This window comes from Arachis stenosperma, chromosome 5, assembly GCF_014773155.1.
Source record: "Arachis stenosperma cultivar V10309 chromosome 5, arast.V10309.gnm1.PFL2, whole genome shotgun sequence".
NCBI classification, from domain to species: Eukaryota; Viridiplantae; Streptophyta; class Magnoliopsida; order Fabales; family Fabaceae; genus Arachis; species Arachis stenosperma.
This window is the reverse complement of record NC_080381.1, coordinates 16,977,105-16,994,367: the sequence shown is the minus strand read 5'-3', so window position 1 is coordinate 16,994,367 and position 17,263 is coordinate 16,977,105. Positions and strand designations below refer to the sequence as shown.

Below are 17,263 nucleotides of genomic sequence, written 5' to 3'. Positions count from 1 at the left end.
ATTGCAGTTTCATTGTCTTAACATGTCGAGTGATTGTGAATAGTTTATTAAAAAGAGATGCTATTCTCACATATACAAACAAATGAAGGAGATAGAGATGGTCATATTATTTATTGATTTATTTATTTTGGCTAAATGCTCACTGTTAGTTTTATGGTCACATCAGTATTCGCTCTAATAGAAGTGTTACTTTGCTCCCTGAGCACGTTAGATTCCATTCACACTCTTATCTACATGCATATCAATATCACAAGAAATGGCGTTAATGTGATTCTCTAAAGAAACTAAGATATGTTGAAATTAACACAACATGCACAATTTAGAACGCAACGTTAAAGAATTTACCCAAAATAGTTTTTAAAATATTCTAAATTAAACGTATTAGTCTTTAACAAATTTTAATAGTTTCGTAGATTCTCAACAGTTATTGATGTCAATTAAATTAATCTTTCTGTTATCTTTTTTTGTCAAACTCTCACGGCACTGTCCAACATAGTATGTTAATCAGGAGAGTTAGATATTAACTTTGAATTTTGAAGAACAAATTGGTCCTAATCAGCCAAGTACAAAAATTAGGGGTGAGCACCGGTAGCTGGTACTCGAACTGAATCGAATCAACGGGTAATTGAGTTTAACCCGAATCAAATCGATAGTCTTTGTTAGTGATTGATTCGATACGGTTCTAAAAGTGTAGAACCTGAACCAACTCGTGAATCTGATCATATATTAATTAAATAAAAAAAATAAAAAATATATATATGACTTTTTCATTAAACAAAGATTATTCATTATTAATATGTTTGGATTTTAATGAGTTTAGTTTTTAATGTATGTGGTGTTTAACATATTTGGATTATTTTTATTCATGTTACATGTTTATTATACTTGTTGAATTTTAAAGATAAAAATTTGATTTTTTTTTTTTAAATTTTAATTTCATCGGGTATCCAATTATCCGAACCGAATCAATCCATTCTTAATCGGTTTGATTTGGTTTGGATACATGTACAAAAAAAATACAAATCCGAACCAAATCAAACCAACTACATTTTGATTTTTGATCGATTCGATTTTAATTTTACCATGAACCCGAACCAAACCGACTCGTACTCACCCCTAATAAAAACAAAATCATTTTTATTAGAGACGAAAGTCAGAAAGTTTCTATTCTGATTTTTGTTTAAAAGGCTTGACCACTCAGCTTCACCGTCACTAAAGAAATCCTTTAAGTTTGCCAATATCTTCACCTACTATAGCTTCGCTTTCCATTCCCATTAATGTTGCTCTTGAAATTCATTAACGTTCTTCAATATTAGTAGGTTTTTTTCAAAAATGTTTGGTAACCAAAATTAGTAAAAATTAACTACAACTTGGCTTGTTTAACATATGACTCTCTTCTTTAAATTAGTTGACCAAGAACCAATTTGTTTTTCAAGCCATGTGTCAGTTAATGTCTTACTCATTTAGTTAACGTGTCAAGTTAGATGGTACAATTAGAATGGGGAGTACGGGGACTAATGCCTCTGATTTAGGATTTTTTGAAAACTAATTTAGGTAAATACTCCAACATTAATTATATGTATCAATTGGTCAAGGCTGAATGGTAAACTAGCAAAAGTACAAAACTATAGTCAAATATAATAAGCCTTCCAATTTGCAACTGCATGGAGAGAGTCAGGAAGAGAAGTCTATGTTACATAACTAAGAAACCAAAATGGCATGTCTAACAAGTAAACTATATTTTACCTGAACAAATCTTCCTACAAAATCTCCAACCACTTGTGAATGTGACATTACTATAAATCTAAATGTAATTAAATCGAGGTAAATACATTATTCAACTCTTCATAGCCGCTTTTTGGAGTGTGCGTCTAATCCTTTTTACTGGTGCAACATTATTTGCTCCTCTGAACTGTGGATAACAAAATATACTAAATTTAAGTTAAAAGTGCTAACATGATATTTTAGAGTGTGTCTGGTTTGTGTTATTACTTTCTGTTTTTCTTCATAAAATTCTAAAAACAGAAACGCTGAAAATGAAAATATAAACCAAACACACCTTTAATTGTTACCTTAGATTTAATTGTGAGATACAGAGTCCCATGAGATTTTGACGACTGAAGTGAATGACAATCTAAATGGAGGCTGCTAAGTGCTTCCACAGTTTCCAGCAGAAGTCCTTCTCTCCAAGGACACTTCATTTCAATCACAACTTCACTCTCACTCACATAGATTCCAACATCAATCTCTGAATTGTTCATCTCTTCATCACCAGCAGCCTCACAAGCCCTCCTCTTGTTTGACACCGATTTCGAATTCTTGTTGCTATTGTTATCAGAAGCCCTCTCCACCATATCCTGAGATGTTCTTGTACTTACTATACCATCCAAATCTGTTACATCCTTTTCAGCTTCTAACTTCCTTACCTTTTCCTCAAGTTTTCTAAGGTATTCCATGGCATCATCTAATATTGAAACCTTGTCATCCTGCAGAACTCATCATTATATGCTTATAATAAATTATTAAATTGTAACAAATGAACAATAACAAGTATCATATATGAATCACCTTACTAATTGTAGGAACCATTGATCTTAGAGTTAAAAACCTTTCGTTTAGTTTTGCTCTTCTCTTTCTTTCTGACAAAGCATGGTTCATCCCAACATCATCTACCTCTGATAATCTCATTCTGTCTTTGGAACCGATCTTTTCTTGAGACTCAAGCAATCCGTCCATGTGCATCAGAGGAACTTCAAACAATACCTTCTTTAACAAGTTTTGTGGTGTTCCTCCTCTTCTTGATCTTTGACAATCCATTGATCCTAGTTGCTTCCAAATGGCAAAGCTTGATTCCCCACGAAAATTTCGAAGATGCACTCTCATGATTAACCGGTCATCATCAGGGCGTATTGGAAGGGCAGAGAGTAGCCTCTGATAATGCTTATCGTCGCTTCCGAGATTCACCAAGGTTGTTTTTGGGTTATCATTGCATTGTTGAAGGTCCTGTGCACAATGATTTTCGGACAAACAATCACTAGAATTCCTGGAGTTATGGAAACAGTTGCTGAATTCAGTTGGAAACATTGTTCTTCCATCTGTTTGTTGGTTGGCTTGTAATGCATTTGAACTAGTAGTAGGAGAAGTTATGTTGATTAGTTCATATCCTATTACTTCTGGGGTTAGTTTAAGACCATAAGCATTATGGTCAAATCCTCCACAAGCAACACCACCTTCTTCATTGTTTCTTGTGTTCAAATTAGCTCCTGGATTATTTGGAAGGTTGGTTTCAAGAATATCCAAGAAAGAATTCCTTATCACTTGAATAAGACTATAGTCTTCGGAGACCTTCATGAAAAATTGATCCAATTAGGTTCATCTGTTATGTACTTATTTTGTTTCATAGACAAACCAACACATACTATTATTAGATAAAGTATGAACTAATCAACATAATTAAAATTAAGGAAAAGCTTACCGGATCAGTTGTACCTAGCTCAATAACCCCATCCAGAAAGGGAAAGCACACCACTGTCTGAAAAGTTGAAAGAAACATGAAGTAAGTTTTCTTAGAACTCCTCAAGAAATTCAAACCGTTCAGCTTTTAGGAATATTAGCTATACATATATTCATATAACAAACTTGGATTGGTCTAGTGGTTAATTCACTAACCTGTTTAAGTAAGTGTTATCTATTTTATATAAAAGTTGATACTAACTTTTGAGTTTAAGTCATGGTTTCTCCTTTAATAATACCTTGTCAGCAATTTTAATTAATTGGACTATAAAGCAAAAGCATGGAATATTGGCATATATAGCATGATTACTATATTTAGAATGCACATTATTGTCGGTATTTATTTATGTTTGGTGAATGCTACAGTGTCTAAAAGGTGGTGTCTATTTACTAAAAAAAAGTTAAAAATCAATATTTAATTTAAAAGATATAAAAATAAATAATTTTTAAAAAATCAAAATTTACTACAAAAAGTAAGTTAGACAAAATTTAGACACCAACTCATAGACACTATAGAATTAGCCTTTATGTTTATCAACACAAAGTTAATGGGAATTTTTCTCCTCAAGTAACTGTTAGGTAAAAATCAAAATGAGGATGGTACCTGAATGGATGCACTCTGATCATTGGGAAAAGGCCATCGTTGAAAGCATGGTTACAGAACAAGAACCAGAAAGAGAAAAAAACACAATTATCAAGTGTCATTCCAAGAAAGGCATATAACTAGTATAGTAACAAACAAATCCAAGAAACATAATCTTACCTTAGCAAGTAATGAGCGACAGAAAACACCATTATCAGCAGAATGAGCATTGCACAACCAAATAGGTTGACCATATGCCAATGATCTTCCAGGTAAACTAAAAATATGTACATAGAAATGTGACCACTTTTATGAAGAAATCTTTATGTGAAGACAATAGGTGAGAATTGTTAGATGATTTGACATGTATTATTAAATTATATCTAACAGTTATGAACTATTATCTTCAAAACAACTAGGAATCCAAAATTAAAACTAAGATATGCTTAGAAAAATGTTACCCTTGGCCAATGTTGAACACAAAAGACATGCAAACCAAGTAGAACCACTCAGTATCTGTGAGATCTTCAGGGGACAGTGCCGCCGATGGCCTTTTCGTCTGCGAGCAGGATTTCGAGTCTGCAAGGGACGAGTATAGCTCTCGCAGCTGCTCACTTCTCTGTAAGCTTATTATTTGATCAGAGTTATGTTCTGCCACTTGGCTTGTCTTTCTAGTTTTGATGTCTCCATTGTAATAACCTTCACCCCAGCTCAACACCCTGCAAAATTTGCAGAGAATAAAAGAAGCATAAAAACAAACTAGCTTTGAACTTTATGTAGCAACCTCTATCAGGAAAATCAGAATTGGAGGTTTCTTATGTAGTAATACCCTGGTTGGGTAGGTGAGCTAGACCAAAAGATTGCATAGCTCCATTGAATGCTTCTCACAGCTAAAGCAAGCTGTTTCTTCACCTTCTCCGGCACCATTTTCTGGTTTTGGAAGCTAGTAACACACCTTCAATGCACTTTGTTTTCTCAGAAGGGAAGAGATTTCTTTGACTCTTGCCAAGAACAATCTTATTTAATTGATTTTTTTAGAATGTATAATATTTTCCAAATAATAAAGTGTAGTTGAGTTTCTTGATTCATGAACCTCCAATCAGACTTCACCATCTATGAAATGCAGTGCAACACTAAACATATTGAGTATTGACTAAGACTCAATACTCAAAAGAGAAACAGTTTTGTGTGGAAGACTTGTTCTATGAGGATGCTATGCACATCAAAATAAAACAGATGGTCAACTTGTACATGATAAAGGCACTCACTTTAAGAAATTCCAATGGAACTGGAAATATTGGAAGTAGTGGTGTAATAATAATATTAATAATGATGGGAAATTGCAAGTTGGGGAGAGTAGAATCATTAAAATGTACTCAAGTATTGGAGTGTACGGATGAGAGACCGGAAAAGTCCAAAGAGGTGGGACCTACAACACAATCTCCAAAGTTCAAATACAAACACTTCTTTCCTTCTTTCCTTCCACAAAAGTGTTCAATGTTTGATATGATTAGAAACGGGAGAATACTGGTTTGCTTACTTCATGCATGTTGTAACTATATATGCACTTTCAACACAGACAAGAGAACAACAATAGAAGGCTGTGACAGTCCAATGATGGGATTCAAGAAACTAAAATAATTTATTGGAGGAAAAAGTTGAATGATCATGTGGCCTTCTGTGCTTGAAAATGTTTTGTTTTCTGTGTTGTTTCTGAGACTCCAATTCATTCATAGCACCCACCAGCTCAGCGTGCAGTCAGTTATGTGAATGAAATAATTAAATTAAAACTTGATTATATGTTTGGATTAGTTCATTACACATTTATACTTGTTTTCAAAATAGTGACCACTCCCATAGAGTTGTCTTTATGATTTAACAGCTCAAGTTTAAAAAAATAAAAAGTACAATACTACAATTGTTGAACAATTTGGTATTTTATATAAACGTGTGGTAATAGTATAGAACATGATATAGTGACAGAAGAAAAAATGTGGAGAGAGAAATGAGCTGAACAGAGCAGAGTACGAAACAGAGCCTTTTGAATTTTGATGCAGTCCACTAACTCGCATCAGTTGACTGCTTCTTTCTCATATGCTGTAACTATTTAACTCAACATAGTATGATAGATTCAATCCTATTAAATTAATAGTAACTTAATATAACACTACCTAACCGTCAAAGTTCAAAGCACACAGTCACAGTCATACTCCATAGTAGTTGCTTCATCTTTCTCTCTCACTCATTTCTGATTTTTTCCTCCTTTTATTTTGAGCTCAGAACTCGACTCATTCTTGAAATTCCGAATGTTAGTATTTTATTATAAACCTGAAAATACATTTATCAAATATAAAATTTTGAATTTAGTAATCACCAAAGTCGTTGTAGTATAGTGGTGAGTATTCCCGCCTGTCACGCGGGTGACCCGGGTTCGATCCCCGGCAACGGCGTTTGAGTTTTATTTTTGTTGTGTTATTTTTACAAACATGTCATGCTTTTTCGTTACCGACATTATTTACAAAAGAGAAATGGTTACCATTTTCACATTTTCCCCCTTCGAAGTTCTATCTATCGCATTAAAATACAAGTTTGTGGACAAAATTAACTATTTATAACTCTATTCCATTTACATTTTACAGACTATAGAATAAATAAAACTAAGTTACTACAAAGAATAATTCAATTTCTCCCATGGAGCAGTGCATTCTGTTCTGTCTCTAAATCTCTCTATACTTTAGAAGAAGAAATGTAGAATCTGTAGCTCCCATTTCTGTTATACTCGTGCAACAGGAGAAAAGGGTGGCATCGTTACATAAGGTAGAGGAATCCCCTTGTGAGTCTTGGACATGGTCTTGTTCTTCTCCTTTGATTGCATAAAAAGCTCTGCTTCCTCCCTCATAAGCATTTCCAGTGAATTACATTGAGATAATGGCTGGTTTTTCTCCCTCCGTGCAAGGCTACAAGTGGAAGTGCCATGCAAAATGGCGACACAAACGGAGAAGGCTTGTAACGGGGATAACCGGGCATGGAAATCAACTGCATATTCACCCTCTTCAACTCTGCTCATGCTAAAGGTAGGAGTATTTTCCTTGGCTCCCTATAAAGTATGCACAAAATGAAAAAAAAAAAAAAATCAGATATTTGCCAAGATGTAATAATGACAACATTGTAAATGAAGCAAGTTGTACATTTTCATGTCTCATTAAATCAGTTGATTTTCCAATCATAGAGTGAGTGTCTGTTTGCTCTTTTTAATTTTTATCCTAATCTGGGTGTGTTCTATCTTATAGTAGCAAAATGGTTGCTAAGCATACAAGTAATAAGTTGGAACTAATTGCACTAAACTTGAGGACCTTGAAACTTTGCACTGGCTTATGTTATGCAGTTTCCAATAAAAAGGCATCAATCTTCTTCGGGAAAAAAGAAAACATGAAAATAAGAAACTGAAGATCTTAATGCCAAAACATAATGATAGAAAAGGAAGGTATTTCTTGTAATTACATCTTAATGAGATTTGATCAGTGAATGAGAAAGCATATACAATTAAGTATGAAGTAGTTAAATTATAGAACTATTTACCTGAAGAAAAAGTTGCAGTGGTTGATAATCCTTTATGAGGGGCTGGTCTTCAGCAAAATGAATACTAGGATTGCCTAAAAGAATAAGGGGACAGGCCATGTCCCAGCCACCACAGTCGCAACCTCCACCATGTTTCCATCGATCAAGTAATGATGAGGGGCCAAGGTTTTCGCCACTCGGCAACCCATGAATGCCAGTTGGTAGTACCACCTTCACTTGTTCCTGCATTTTCCTGTTGTGGAAGCTTTTCCTACAGTGCTCTACAACTGAAGAGACATCACTTAGTTTGGAAAACGAGTTAGCCTCTCTCATATCCTCTCTTTTGTATTTCAAGCTTTTTCTCTTATCCAATGGAATTTGCAAACGAATAGAAGCAATTTCAAGGTTCGGATGCAATTCTGCGGATGACAATGGACATGAATTTGATTCATCAAAATCAACATTGCTTGTTGGAAGCTTGTTTTTACTAGCCAGACTCTTCTCATCTACTATGAGAGTTTCTCCCTTTGCTCCTACCCGGCAAGCTTTTAGCATTTTAGAAGCATCTTGCTCAGTGTTAGACTTCTTTTTACATGAAACACTTCTTCTTGAGTGCATTAGATCATACAACACAAATTCTGTCACCATAGAGTTGTCCAATACTCCACCTTCTAATTTTGAACATAAATTACATGAGACTAACATCTGTGCTACTATTGATGGATATTTGTCACAATCATGGGACTTCAAACCCGAGGCATCGCTTTTCTTTCTACTATTGATAGAATGGAAGGTATATACCCAGTTGGAAGTATTACCTGCTCTCCAAGGCTTTGCTACAAAGACATCTTCAGGGCATTTCACCTTAAACTCAAAAGTTGGCAGCCCTTGCTTAATTTTCAACCTCAGATTACCGTGCAGATGAACCGGTGAACATGCTAGACCGGAATACTTAATATCTCTTCTGATAAACTCAGAAACAATGTCAGCATGTTTTGCGGCGTTGGAGAAGTCATTCAGCAGAGATTTCTGGTAAGTCCTGTTTCTTGTTAAAGTAGTAGTCCCAGGCAATTTCACCTTAGTATCTTCTAGCATATGGCTGACTGGACTTTGCGGAGATTTTGACTTCGCAAATGAATTCAGCCTTTTACCGACAGGGCTGAATGGCGGTTTTGGGTTACCTCTAGATGAGCAATCACTTTGTAGTGGAGATGGAAAGTCAGCAACTTCAACCATAGCACTATGGTATTTGTGCAATGCCTCAAATGTGTCTTTGGGAAGAGGAGAATCACCATTAATTGTAGAACAAGCAACCTTATTATCACCTCTTACCTTTGAATACATAGAATCTATCCCTTCAACTGCACTAGAGTTTCTATCCCAAACATCTGGATTTATGAAGTCAATAAATATTTCTGGAGAGTTGCACTCCATAGAAGCCCAGGATGCCGAAACAGATGGTGAAGCCACATTCGAATTCTGAGATATTTCAGAAGGTTCATCATCTGAGCTACATAAAGAATCAACAATGCTACCTGAAAAAGAGGCATCACTACTCCGACATGAAATTTCTATCTTTTTCCTTCCCTCCATGGTGTCCATTTTCTTTAGAATGGAGCCTCCTCTCCCTCCTACATTACTTTCCAATCCATGAGATCTACAGGGAAGTTTGTTGTACGAAGAATTGTGGAGTTGAGCAAATTTGATCTGGGCAAAGTCCTCTTTTAGTTTCAAAAACTCATCTTTCCCAATAGCTTTTCCTTTTTTGTATATTTTCTTCACATTCAAAGAATATTGAGGAGATAGAAGAACGGTATTGGGGCTCAGATCCGCTGAAGACTTGTCGTTGAGATCGAACTCCAACTCTTGTCTCATTGATAAATTTAGGATCCTGCAACACTATTCAGTAAAGAAAACTATAATTAAACAAGATTTGCAAGAGATATAGATCCAACTGCATGTGACACATTGCTGCATGCAATCTATAATTAAACAAGATTTAGATGTCATTGCAATAAGCAAACTAATAAAACTGTACTCAGCTTCGCAATCAACATGGTTCTACTCCTGCCCCTAATTATTGATTTGAGCAGATGAAATTCACACAATACTGAAGTAGAAAGTAATAGTTCACAGAATTGCAGGAAATGAACGGTACCTACATTGCAAAACGGAAATCCACACTCTTCTGAAACATGTAATTTGCAATTGAAATTGTGACCTTACAAACAACCATTACTGGATGGACTGTTGCTCAAGCAATTGCAAAAGGTACAAACAATACAGCATGATCTCTATGAAGCTCAGCAGAATTTGAAACCAAAGCATAACAGCATAAAAGAAAGAAAATGGGAATAATAAAACACTGGAAAAAGGAAAGACCATAGTGGAGTATATCATTGATAAATGAAGGAAAGAAAAAGAGAGGAGAAAAAAAAGCATCATCTACACGCAATCATAATCTCAAAAGCTTAAGCAGAAAGTTAAGAAGGAAGAAAAACCTGTGATAACAATTCATTAATGATGGCCCATTGGAAAATATAAGAATTTCTAAAGAAGAGAGAGTGAAGAAGCTTAAAGGAAGCAGCTACAGTTGAAATTGGCTCACCGATAGCACTACAGAAGAAGGGGAAGAAGAAGTAAAGTATGATAATTGATGATTAATGGTGACAAAAAAGTGAACTTGGAGACAGAAATCAAAACTAGAGAGAGAATGCAAGAAAGGGAAGAATTCACATTTCAGTTTGAGAGAGAGAGAAAGAAGAGACAGGAGGCTGATAATGCTGTGTACATGTCTCTGCTAAAGAGAGATCATGTCCTTAAAGCAACCATCATATGTTATGTTCTCTCTCCGTCTTCGCTTCACTTTATAATTATTAATTAATTGTTATTATTATTTTGCCTTTATTTGTGTCTCGCTCATCGTGTGGGACCAGTGATCCAAAGCAATCAAGATGCAATAGCAACCCCCAAGGCATCAAAAAGACAAGTCACACCATAAAGGGACAACCTTGGCTTGCTGTGAATAAAGGGTAATTGTGTAAGTTAAGATTCCGATTAGGCATGATCAGTTACAGAAGTGGTTGTCTCAAAACATATCATTGTGTCAACGTTAAATACATATCAACGCCGAAATCCATAAAGTTCTAAATTACTAGAGTCTAGTACTACGACTGCACTGCGCATGTGACAATAATAATTTGCTACGTCTGTCGGTTGAAAAATAATAATTTAATTTATGTGCGTAATGGCATTGGATGGAGTCATTATTTCTTCTTTTTTCCGGTAGAAGGAGTCATTATCTCTAACTGAAAACAATAATAATCTGAAATAAGAACAAAGATGAGTACGGTCAAATTTAGAATCAGATCCACCGTCCAATTACGTGAAACTTATTACTCACCAGTCCTCCTAAAGAGCGGTTCTAACCTTTTATTTGGGGAATAAGGGTTGGTCATGCTGATAGTGAAATTAGTGATAGAGATCGAGATAGATTGGTCAAACAATTATGGTGATTGGTTCCAACTTCCAAGTGTTTCTGAAAAGAAGATTTCGAGAAAGGGAGGAGGGTAAAAATGTAAAATGGACTAAAATCAGAACAACGACAAGGACTGAAGGACAAGGAAAAAGAGAGTTTTAATGGACTGGTGTGGTTCTATTAGCGAAATCAATGACTGTTGCCCACATCCAACTCACCGAATCCTGAACTCGGACCATCAAAATTTCTTCAATACGAAAAATGATAATGAGATATTCGTATTACTGATTCACTGGTTTTAAATAATTTTATAGTATTAATAATCTAATGTGGCTAGTAATTCTACGACGTCAACTCAAAAGTGCATGGTTTTCCCATGGAGCGTCTAGCCATATCCACTTACAAAACAAAAGTCATAGTCATATAATCTCCTGCTATGATGTGAGACTATCCTATATGATGTATGACACTATATGAGCCTGTGAGGTAACATTTTAGCTTATTGAAAGCTATGCACAAGAAGAGTCCCTTGTGTTGTATGCCGTCAAACTGAGAGAACTGTACACAACAATGTTAAACAAAAAACAAAAAACATCTGATAAAGACTACACAGACAGGACCAAATATTCCTAATCAACATGTTTTGTTGTCTCAATATTGTCATCATTCCCGGACTTGCCAAATGATTTCTGGGCATCCGATTCAGGTATACAAGCTTCACTTGCTTTCTTTTTTTCAGGGGCTAACTTTTCAGACTCATGGGGGCCTTTCAGCTTCTTCTCTTCATCTTCAATTTTAGAAGTGCTCGATGGTGCTGTTATTAGACTTTTCTTTGAAACTGGTGCATCTATTGTCAGCAAAGAAGCCTCATCCCGGGAGGCATACCAGGAATTTCCACAGGCAACACATTCAAGCTGAATAGGCAGACAGCAGCAATCAACCCAAGCTATAAAGATGCAGAAGGCAATTTAGGAATTCTGGACTAAAGTAGAAAAGATGCAAACCTGATATCTGTCACCGTGTCCAGCATGGATAATTTCCCTCAAGCCCACCTTCAATTCCATACATCTTTGGCACCGGGCATCTGTCATCTGTTTCAGGAGGGGCAGAGCTGAAGTCAGATGATATCTCCACATAAAAAGGACAAACAAAATAGTTGTCAAGAAATGATGACCTGTATGAGTTGTGATTCATCAGGTTCTTCCTTGGCCTTTTCTTCAGCAGTAATAGCCTCCTGACGTTCATAAATTTGGCAGATAGCCACAACAAACCATACAATCAAGTAGTGTAGTGTCTTAATAATCACCATATACAGTGTCTGAATAATATAAAGCATATTTGAAAAGCCAGATCATTTTTAGGTGTTTTTTTTCCCTCTCTTTTTAACCATGTAAAGGTCAGATTTGGAAGTAAATTCCGATATTAACTAACACTTGAGACTTTGTAACAATAATGTAGCAAGCACTGATGAGGTCTAAAATTTCTATCTAATGATTTCCCAAAATGCTAAAAGTTCTTATACAATGAATTATAATCATAATACTGTATATAAGCCAATGCATATAACCTACGGAAAGAAACTTAAATTTTCCATCAGCATTTGAATTATGTTCAAACAATTGTTTCCAACAAACCATCCCCACTTTTTTCCCCATAAAATGATCCACATGTTCCATCCCATTATCTACTAAAAGACAGGAGAGGAGAGCTTTGAACCCCAAAAAAGTTACAGCTTCTTGTATATTATAAGAAACAAAGATTGTACCACTGTAACTTTGATAAAACTTAAGCCACAAGTACATGTGATTATTGAAATAAGATGAAGAGATATGAGAAAATATGCTGAAGAGCACTACTAAAGGTTGAATAGAGATGATTGGCTATTTTATTTTCCATTTCTTTTAAAGGAAAAACCACCATGATGCTGTGTAAATCAGGCATAGTCCTGGAATAGTATGCAGACAGCTGAAAAGATCCATTTTCACTTTGGTTAAAATAGAAGTCACAACAGATATCATACCTTCAATTCATTTGGTGCCATATTTACTATTTTTGCCGGTTCCAGCTCTCCATTTAATAAGCGGCGTGCTAGCAGTGCATTATTCTGCAAAGAACCCAAGAGAAAACAGAATAAATAATGTATAAGAATTCACTGTAGCCGACTGGTTTTTTCCTTTCTTTACAATGATTATGAGATAAAACTTTTATATCTGAATTTTAGCCTCCTAGATCCTCATTGTAAGAGAGAGTATACGCAAAACAATAGAAATACAAAATGGCCACTGTAACTTGTAGCAGCAGTGATATGTAGGTTATTTATTGGAAAAACTATAGAAGATAATTATAATATTATGCGTGTATCATATTTATATGCATAAGGTCAGGTTCTAACATGGATATTATAATCTAATTGCCGTATCTTTTTATTGTACTTCTGGAAATCCGATGAAAAGGCGTCATTTGAAGCTTTTTCAAGTGCAACTATGGCTGTAACAGCAGTATCTGGCCAGACAAAAGACTTGGAACTCTGTACAGTGAGAAAGAAACAAATATAAAATTCATATAACCCACAAAGAGAGGGAAATTGAGAGAACAATAAAAGAAAATGATTAGCTGATAATAGCCACTAAATAATATATCTTTCTAATACCTTCTGGCCCGTGTCTTGAAGGTCATTTGCTGATTCTGGATTTTTATTGTTAATTTCATCAGAATTGACATTCTCCAATCTTTTGTCATCCCTTTTAATGCTGTCATCAGATTTACACATGTAATGAACGTGCCCAAGCAACTTCTCCAACCATTTATCACGATGAGTGTTTCCGGTTAGCACATCAAACTTCACTAATATACGATAATACTCTGAGGCATTGTTTACACTATTCCCTTGTGTTTCAGGCTTCAGAAGTTGGTCGCCCTTTGGATTTCCGTCATCCTTCCCGGAAACATCACGAGGTGAAGTACTCTTTGTCCTTGTGTTCCTTTTATTTTTTGTCAAATCTTCCTGATCAGCAGATGCTTCTGAAGGTTCGATGTCAAGCAGTTTACCGATACGTTGTAGAGTTTTCTGTACTAGCTCATCAAGTTCTTGCTGTTTAACATCCTCATAGTCCTTGTCCGTTAGCCTCCAGAGTTTTCTTTCAACAGTGTCATATACCTTTTGCACAATAAACCCCGGATGCTCCTTTCGATTCGGAAGCTGCTTGTGCAGTGGAATAAAATGCACCACACACTTATGCATGACAGATTCAGCAGGAACATCATCACGGTGAAAACTATAAAACAGCTCCCTTGTGTCTTGTGATTGCCAATGTCCCCCTTCCTGTTGTGATGCTTCTTCTGGACGATAAAACCACTGCCCTGTCACCATCATGCTGCCATTGCAGGTAAGTGTGATGTCCTAACAGCAGAAAAGAAAAATCAAGAAATAAAATCAGAAGATGAAAACTGGAATTCCATGAATAAAAAGTGCAATTCATGTATCGCGAAAGGGGGATACGGGGTTGTGTCATGAGCTTCCCCATCTCAGTCTAACCAAATATTACAATTCACTATTTCTTCAACAGAATCGGGTAATAAAGCTCAGATATTATGTCAGAAATGAAAAGAAATAAATAACTGTAAAACGAATGAAAGAACGAAATTGGCAAGGGAATTGAATTCACCTTAATAATTGCAACATAGGGCTTTTGGTCTGTTTCCTCGGGCACGAGAAGTACAGGGTCCTCCTGCAGAAAAAAACAACGATTTGCAGGATCAATTGAAGAAGCATAAGCATTGAAATTATGACCTAAATGGCAATTGTTAGAAACATACGAGTGTATATTGATTGCCATCGAATTCGAAGGATTGGTAATGCTTCTTGCGACCTCTTCCCTTTCCAGAAACCCTAATGGGATCGCCGAGGGGCTTAGCGTCCTCCTGAGGTGACTCCTCCGCCGCCTTTTCTGCTTCCTTGGCCTTGTCTTTCCCTCTGCCCTCATTGTTCTTCTTCTTCTTATTCTTCTTCTTACTATGTTGGGAGGTGTTGTCATCGTCGCTGTCGTAATCATCTTCATCTTCCTCTTCCTCTTCCTCATCTTCTTCTTCTTCCTCCTCCTCCTCGAGAAGCTTCATGCGCTTCCTCTGGCGCAGCTGCTTGGGACGATCGTCTTCGTCGTCATCGCTGGTGGCTACCCGAGAGAAGCGTCGATTCACCATTTTGAAAGTTCTCTGACTCTGCCACACTACCAGGTAGCTCAAAGCAATTAGTCCCCGCGAAAGACAGTCGAAAGCGGTCACGATTCAATAATCAAGAACCGATAGGGAGTAATATCCAAAATAGGGAAAAATACAAATTGGTCTTCGTTTTTTTTAATTTTTGATAAATATATCTTTGACAAAATTTAAATATAAAAAAAATTTTTATTTTAATAAACGGAAGATAATTTAATTTTTTTTTTATTTGTCTCTCATACACTAAATAGAATTGGCTGACGTGATTGAAACGGTATCCAGATGTCCGTTACGGTATCACGTTGAAAAGGGAATAAAGTTTGAAAGATAAATAAATTTTTTGCATCATTTTGCAAATAAAGTTCGAAGGACAAATAGGTCCTTGAGAATTTAGTTCATTATACTTCTATTATACTTCTATTATGAGACTTTAGTTTATAAAATTATGCTTGTATTTTGAAATCTAGTTAACTTGTTGTATTCTGCAATTTAAATTATTTGTATTAAAATTGCAGAAATTGCGCTTGTTCTGTTTCTAGTTTTTTTTTTTTTAAATTGCATTAGTTCAGTTTTAGTGCATTTGTGTATTATCTTAGAATTTGTTAAATTGTATTAGTTCAGTTTTCATCATACCAGTAGCATTAGTTAGCATCAATTCATTTATGCATCAAGTTAGCATTAGTTCTGTTCCATCCAGGGCGAGCCGAGGTATGAGGCCTTCCGAACAGTCGCTCGATTCTTGAGCCGAGTTATACGTCGTTCGGGAATGGCGTCACAAATACACCTCGGCACTCTGAAACACGGCGGCGGGAGCACCTGCAAAAGAGACTCCGACGCTCAAGTAAGTATATGAGTTATGAAAGGTAAAAATAATAAACTAGAGTGAGTTGTGTAACCTGGGTGTTCATGGGCTATTTGGTTTTGCTTTATAGGCGAGTGGTGTGCTTGTTTTAGTCCATTTGTTCCGATATATCTGGTGAGTGCCGTTGCTGGCATCCTTGACTTGTGTAGAGTCGTGGTCAAATTTGGAAGGGAGCATGTGTCGTTAAACCCAGATTATTAGGTCAGTTATGGTGATGGCATAGTTGCCGAGTTTGTTGGGGTACACGTCATAGCCTCCAAGCTTGTCTGGCTCTGTGCTTTAAGTGGCAAGCAAGCTTTATGTAATCGGGTTCTTATTTGTCGTTTTTTTTTTTTTGGCGTTTGGTTGTTGGGCTTGTTAGGGGTCAAAGGAAGTCAACGGGTTTTCTGTCTTGCTTGGCGCGCTGTGATTAATGCGTCTCCTTCGCGTTTGGATTTTTGAGAATCTTTAACAGTTATCACTTGGTTTACCCACTAAGTTAGTGGGCTTTGTAATAACATTTGATCTGTGGTTTTGGAACTGACGCTCTGTTTCTTCATCTTCTACCATCTTTAACTTCGACTTATGACTTCTCAAGGTTAGTTCTTTCTTTCACATTTACTGCTTTTTGTTTTCGTCATGGCGAGAGAGAAAGAGAAGAAGACAGCTGTTGAGGAAAAGAAAGATAACCCGTATCATTGGGTTCATGATAATGTGAAAACTCGCTCGTTTTCGTATGTTGATTCTGCGTCCCTTCGTGAACTCGAGGGTTTGAAGGTTGTGAAAGAGGGTTCTGGTATAGGTGTTGAATTGCTTCACTGTTCGAGTGATGATAGAGTATTTGAGAGAAGGGGGGATTGAGAATATTTTTACATGTACACCCCCTGTCTAATGGAGTTAGGTGTAAAATTTCCTTTTTTTTGCTTTTGAGTGTGACGTGCTGACCCAATTAAACTGTGCACCTTCTCAGCTACACCGAAATTCTTAGGCGTTCCTTCGCGCTTTTCAGAGTTTAATGGAATTCTTGTCTTTTCCTTGTTCCATTTCTTTATTTTTCTCACTGTTTCAATCTAAG

The 17,263-nt window shown here is 36.1% G+C and overlaps 3 protein-coding genes and 1 non-coding gene across 5 annotated transcripts; 1 reads left to right on the top strand and 3 right to left on the bottom strand.

Annotated features, from left to right (window-relative positions):
• Nucleotides 1-1,723: 1,723 nt before the first annotated feature.
• On the bottom strand, nucleotides 1,724-5,106 carry LOC130983070 (transcription factor EGL1-like). 2 transcript variants are annotated; one of them, XM_057907245.1, is made up of 8 exons: nucleotides 4,926-5,106; nucleotides 4,558-4,815; nucleotides 4,277-4,373; nucleotides 4,118-4,132; nucleotides 3,476-3,532; nucleotides 2,569-3,345; nucleotides 2,073-2,486; nucleotides 1,724-1,912 (listed from the first exon to the last, which is right to left on the bottom strand). In XM_057907245.1, the coding sequence occupies exons 1-8, from the start codon at nucleotides 5,021-5,023 to the stop codon at nucleotides 1,838-1,840; spliced, it is 1,791 nt and encodes a 596-aa protein (XP_057763228.1). In that variant the 5' UTR covers nucleotides 5,024-5,106; the 3' UTR covers nucleotides 1,724-1,837. The 2 variants fall into 2 exon arrangements, with proteins under 2 accessions (XP_057763228.1, XP_057763229.1); XM_057907246.1 differs by having other exon boundaries at nucleotides 1,843-1,912; nucleotides 2,060-2,486.
• Nucleotides 5,107-6,474: 1,368 nt separating this feature from the next.
• On the top strand, nucleotides 6,475-6,546 carry TRNAD-GUC (transfer RNA aspartic acid (anticodon GUC)). Its single transcript has one exon. It is a non-coding gene; the product is annotated as a tRNA-Asp (tRNA).
• A 152-nt stretch (nucleotides 6,547-6,698) lies between these two features.
• On the bottom strand, nucleotides 6,699-10,299 carry LOC130982458 (uncharacterized). The gene is made up of 3 exons (XM_057906470.1): nucleotides 10,156-10,299; nucleotides 7,676-9,553; nucleotides 6,699-7,193 (listed from the first exon to the last, which is right to left on the bottom strand). The coding sequence occupies exons 2-3, from the start codon at nucleotides 9,527-9,529 to the stop codon at nucleotides 6,870-6,872; spliced, it is 2,178 nt and encodes a 725-aa protein (XP_057762453.1). The 5' UTR covers nucleotides 9,530-9,553; nucleotides 10,156-10,299; the 3' UTR covers nucleotides 6,699-6,869.
• Nucleotides 10,300-11,428: 1,129 nt separating this feature from the next.
• On the bottom strand, nucleotides 11,429-15,400 carry LOC130982532 (uncharacterized). The gene is made up of 8 exons (XM_057906569.1): nucleotides 14,949-15,400; nucleotides 14,798-14,860; nucleotides 13,783-14,532; nucleotides 13,525-13,659; nucleotides 13,153-13,236; nucleotides 12,307-12,366; nucleotides 12,137-12,223; nucleotides 11,429-12,046 (listed from the first exon to the last, which is right to left on the bottom strand). The coding sequence occupies exons 1-8, from the start codon at nucleotides 15,330-15,332 to the stop codon at nucleotides 11,762-11,764; spliced, it is 1,848 nt and encodes a 615-aa protein (XP_057762552.1). The 5' UTR covers nucleotides 15,333-15,400; the 3' UTR covers nucleotides 11,429-11,761.
• Between the last annotated feature and the right edge of the window lie 1,863 nt (nucleotides 15,401-17,263).

Coding starts and splice junctions, on each gene's coding strand:
- LOC130983070 (XM_057907245.1), bottom strand. CDS start 5,023: ATGGTGCCGGAGAAGGTGAAGAAACAGCTTGCTTTAGCTGTGAGAAGC. Junction 4,816..4,925: donor AGCTCACCTACCCAACCAGG/GTATTACTACAT, acceptor CAAATTTTGCAG/GGTGTTGAGCTGGGGTGAAG. Junction 4,374..4,557: donor GTGTTCAACATTGGCCAAGG/GTAACATTTTTC, acceptor ACATATTTTTAG/TTTACCTGGAAGATCATTGG.
- LOC130982458 (XM_057906470.1), bottom strand. CDS start 9,529: ATGAGACAAGAGTTGGAGTTCGATCTCAACGACAAGTCTTCAGCGGAT. Junction 7,194..7,675: donor CACTGCAACTTTTTCTTCAG/GTAAATAGTTCT, acceptor CATACTTTATAG/GGAGCCAAGGAAAATACTCC.
- LOC130982532 (XM_057906569.1), bottom strand. CDS start 15,332: ATGGTGAATCGACGCTTCTCTCGGGTAGCCACCAGCGATGACGACGAA. Junction 14,533..14,797: donor CCTATGTTGCAATTATTAAG/GTGAATTCAATT, acceptor TTCTGCTGTTAG/GACATCACACTTACCTGCAA. Junction 13,237..13,524: donor AATTAGATTATAATATCCAT/GTTAGAACCTGA, acceptor GGTTCTTTGCAG/AATAATGCACTGCTAGCACG.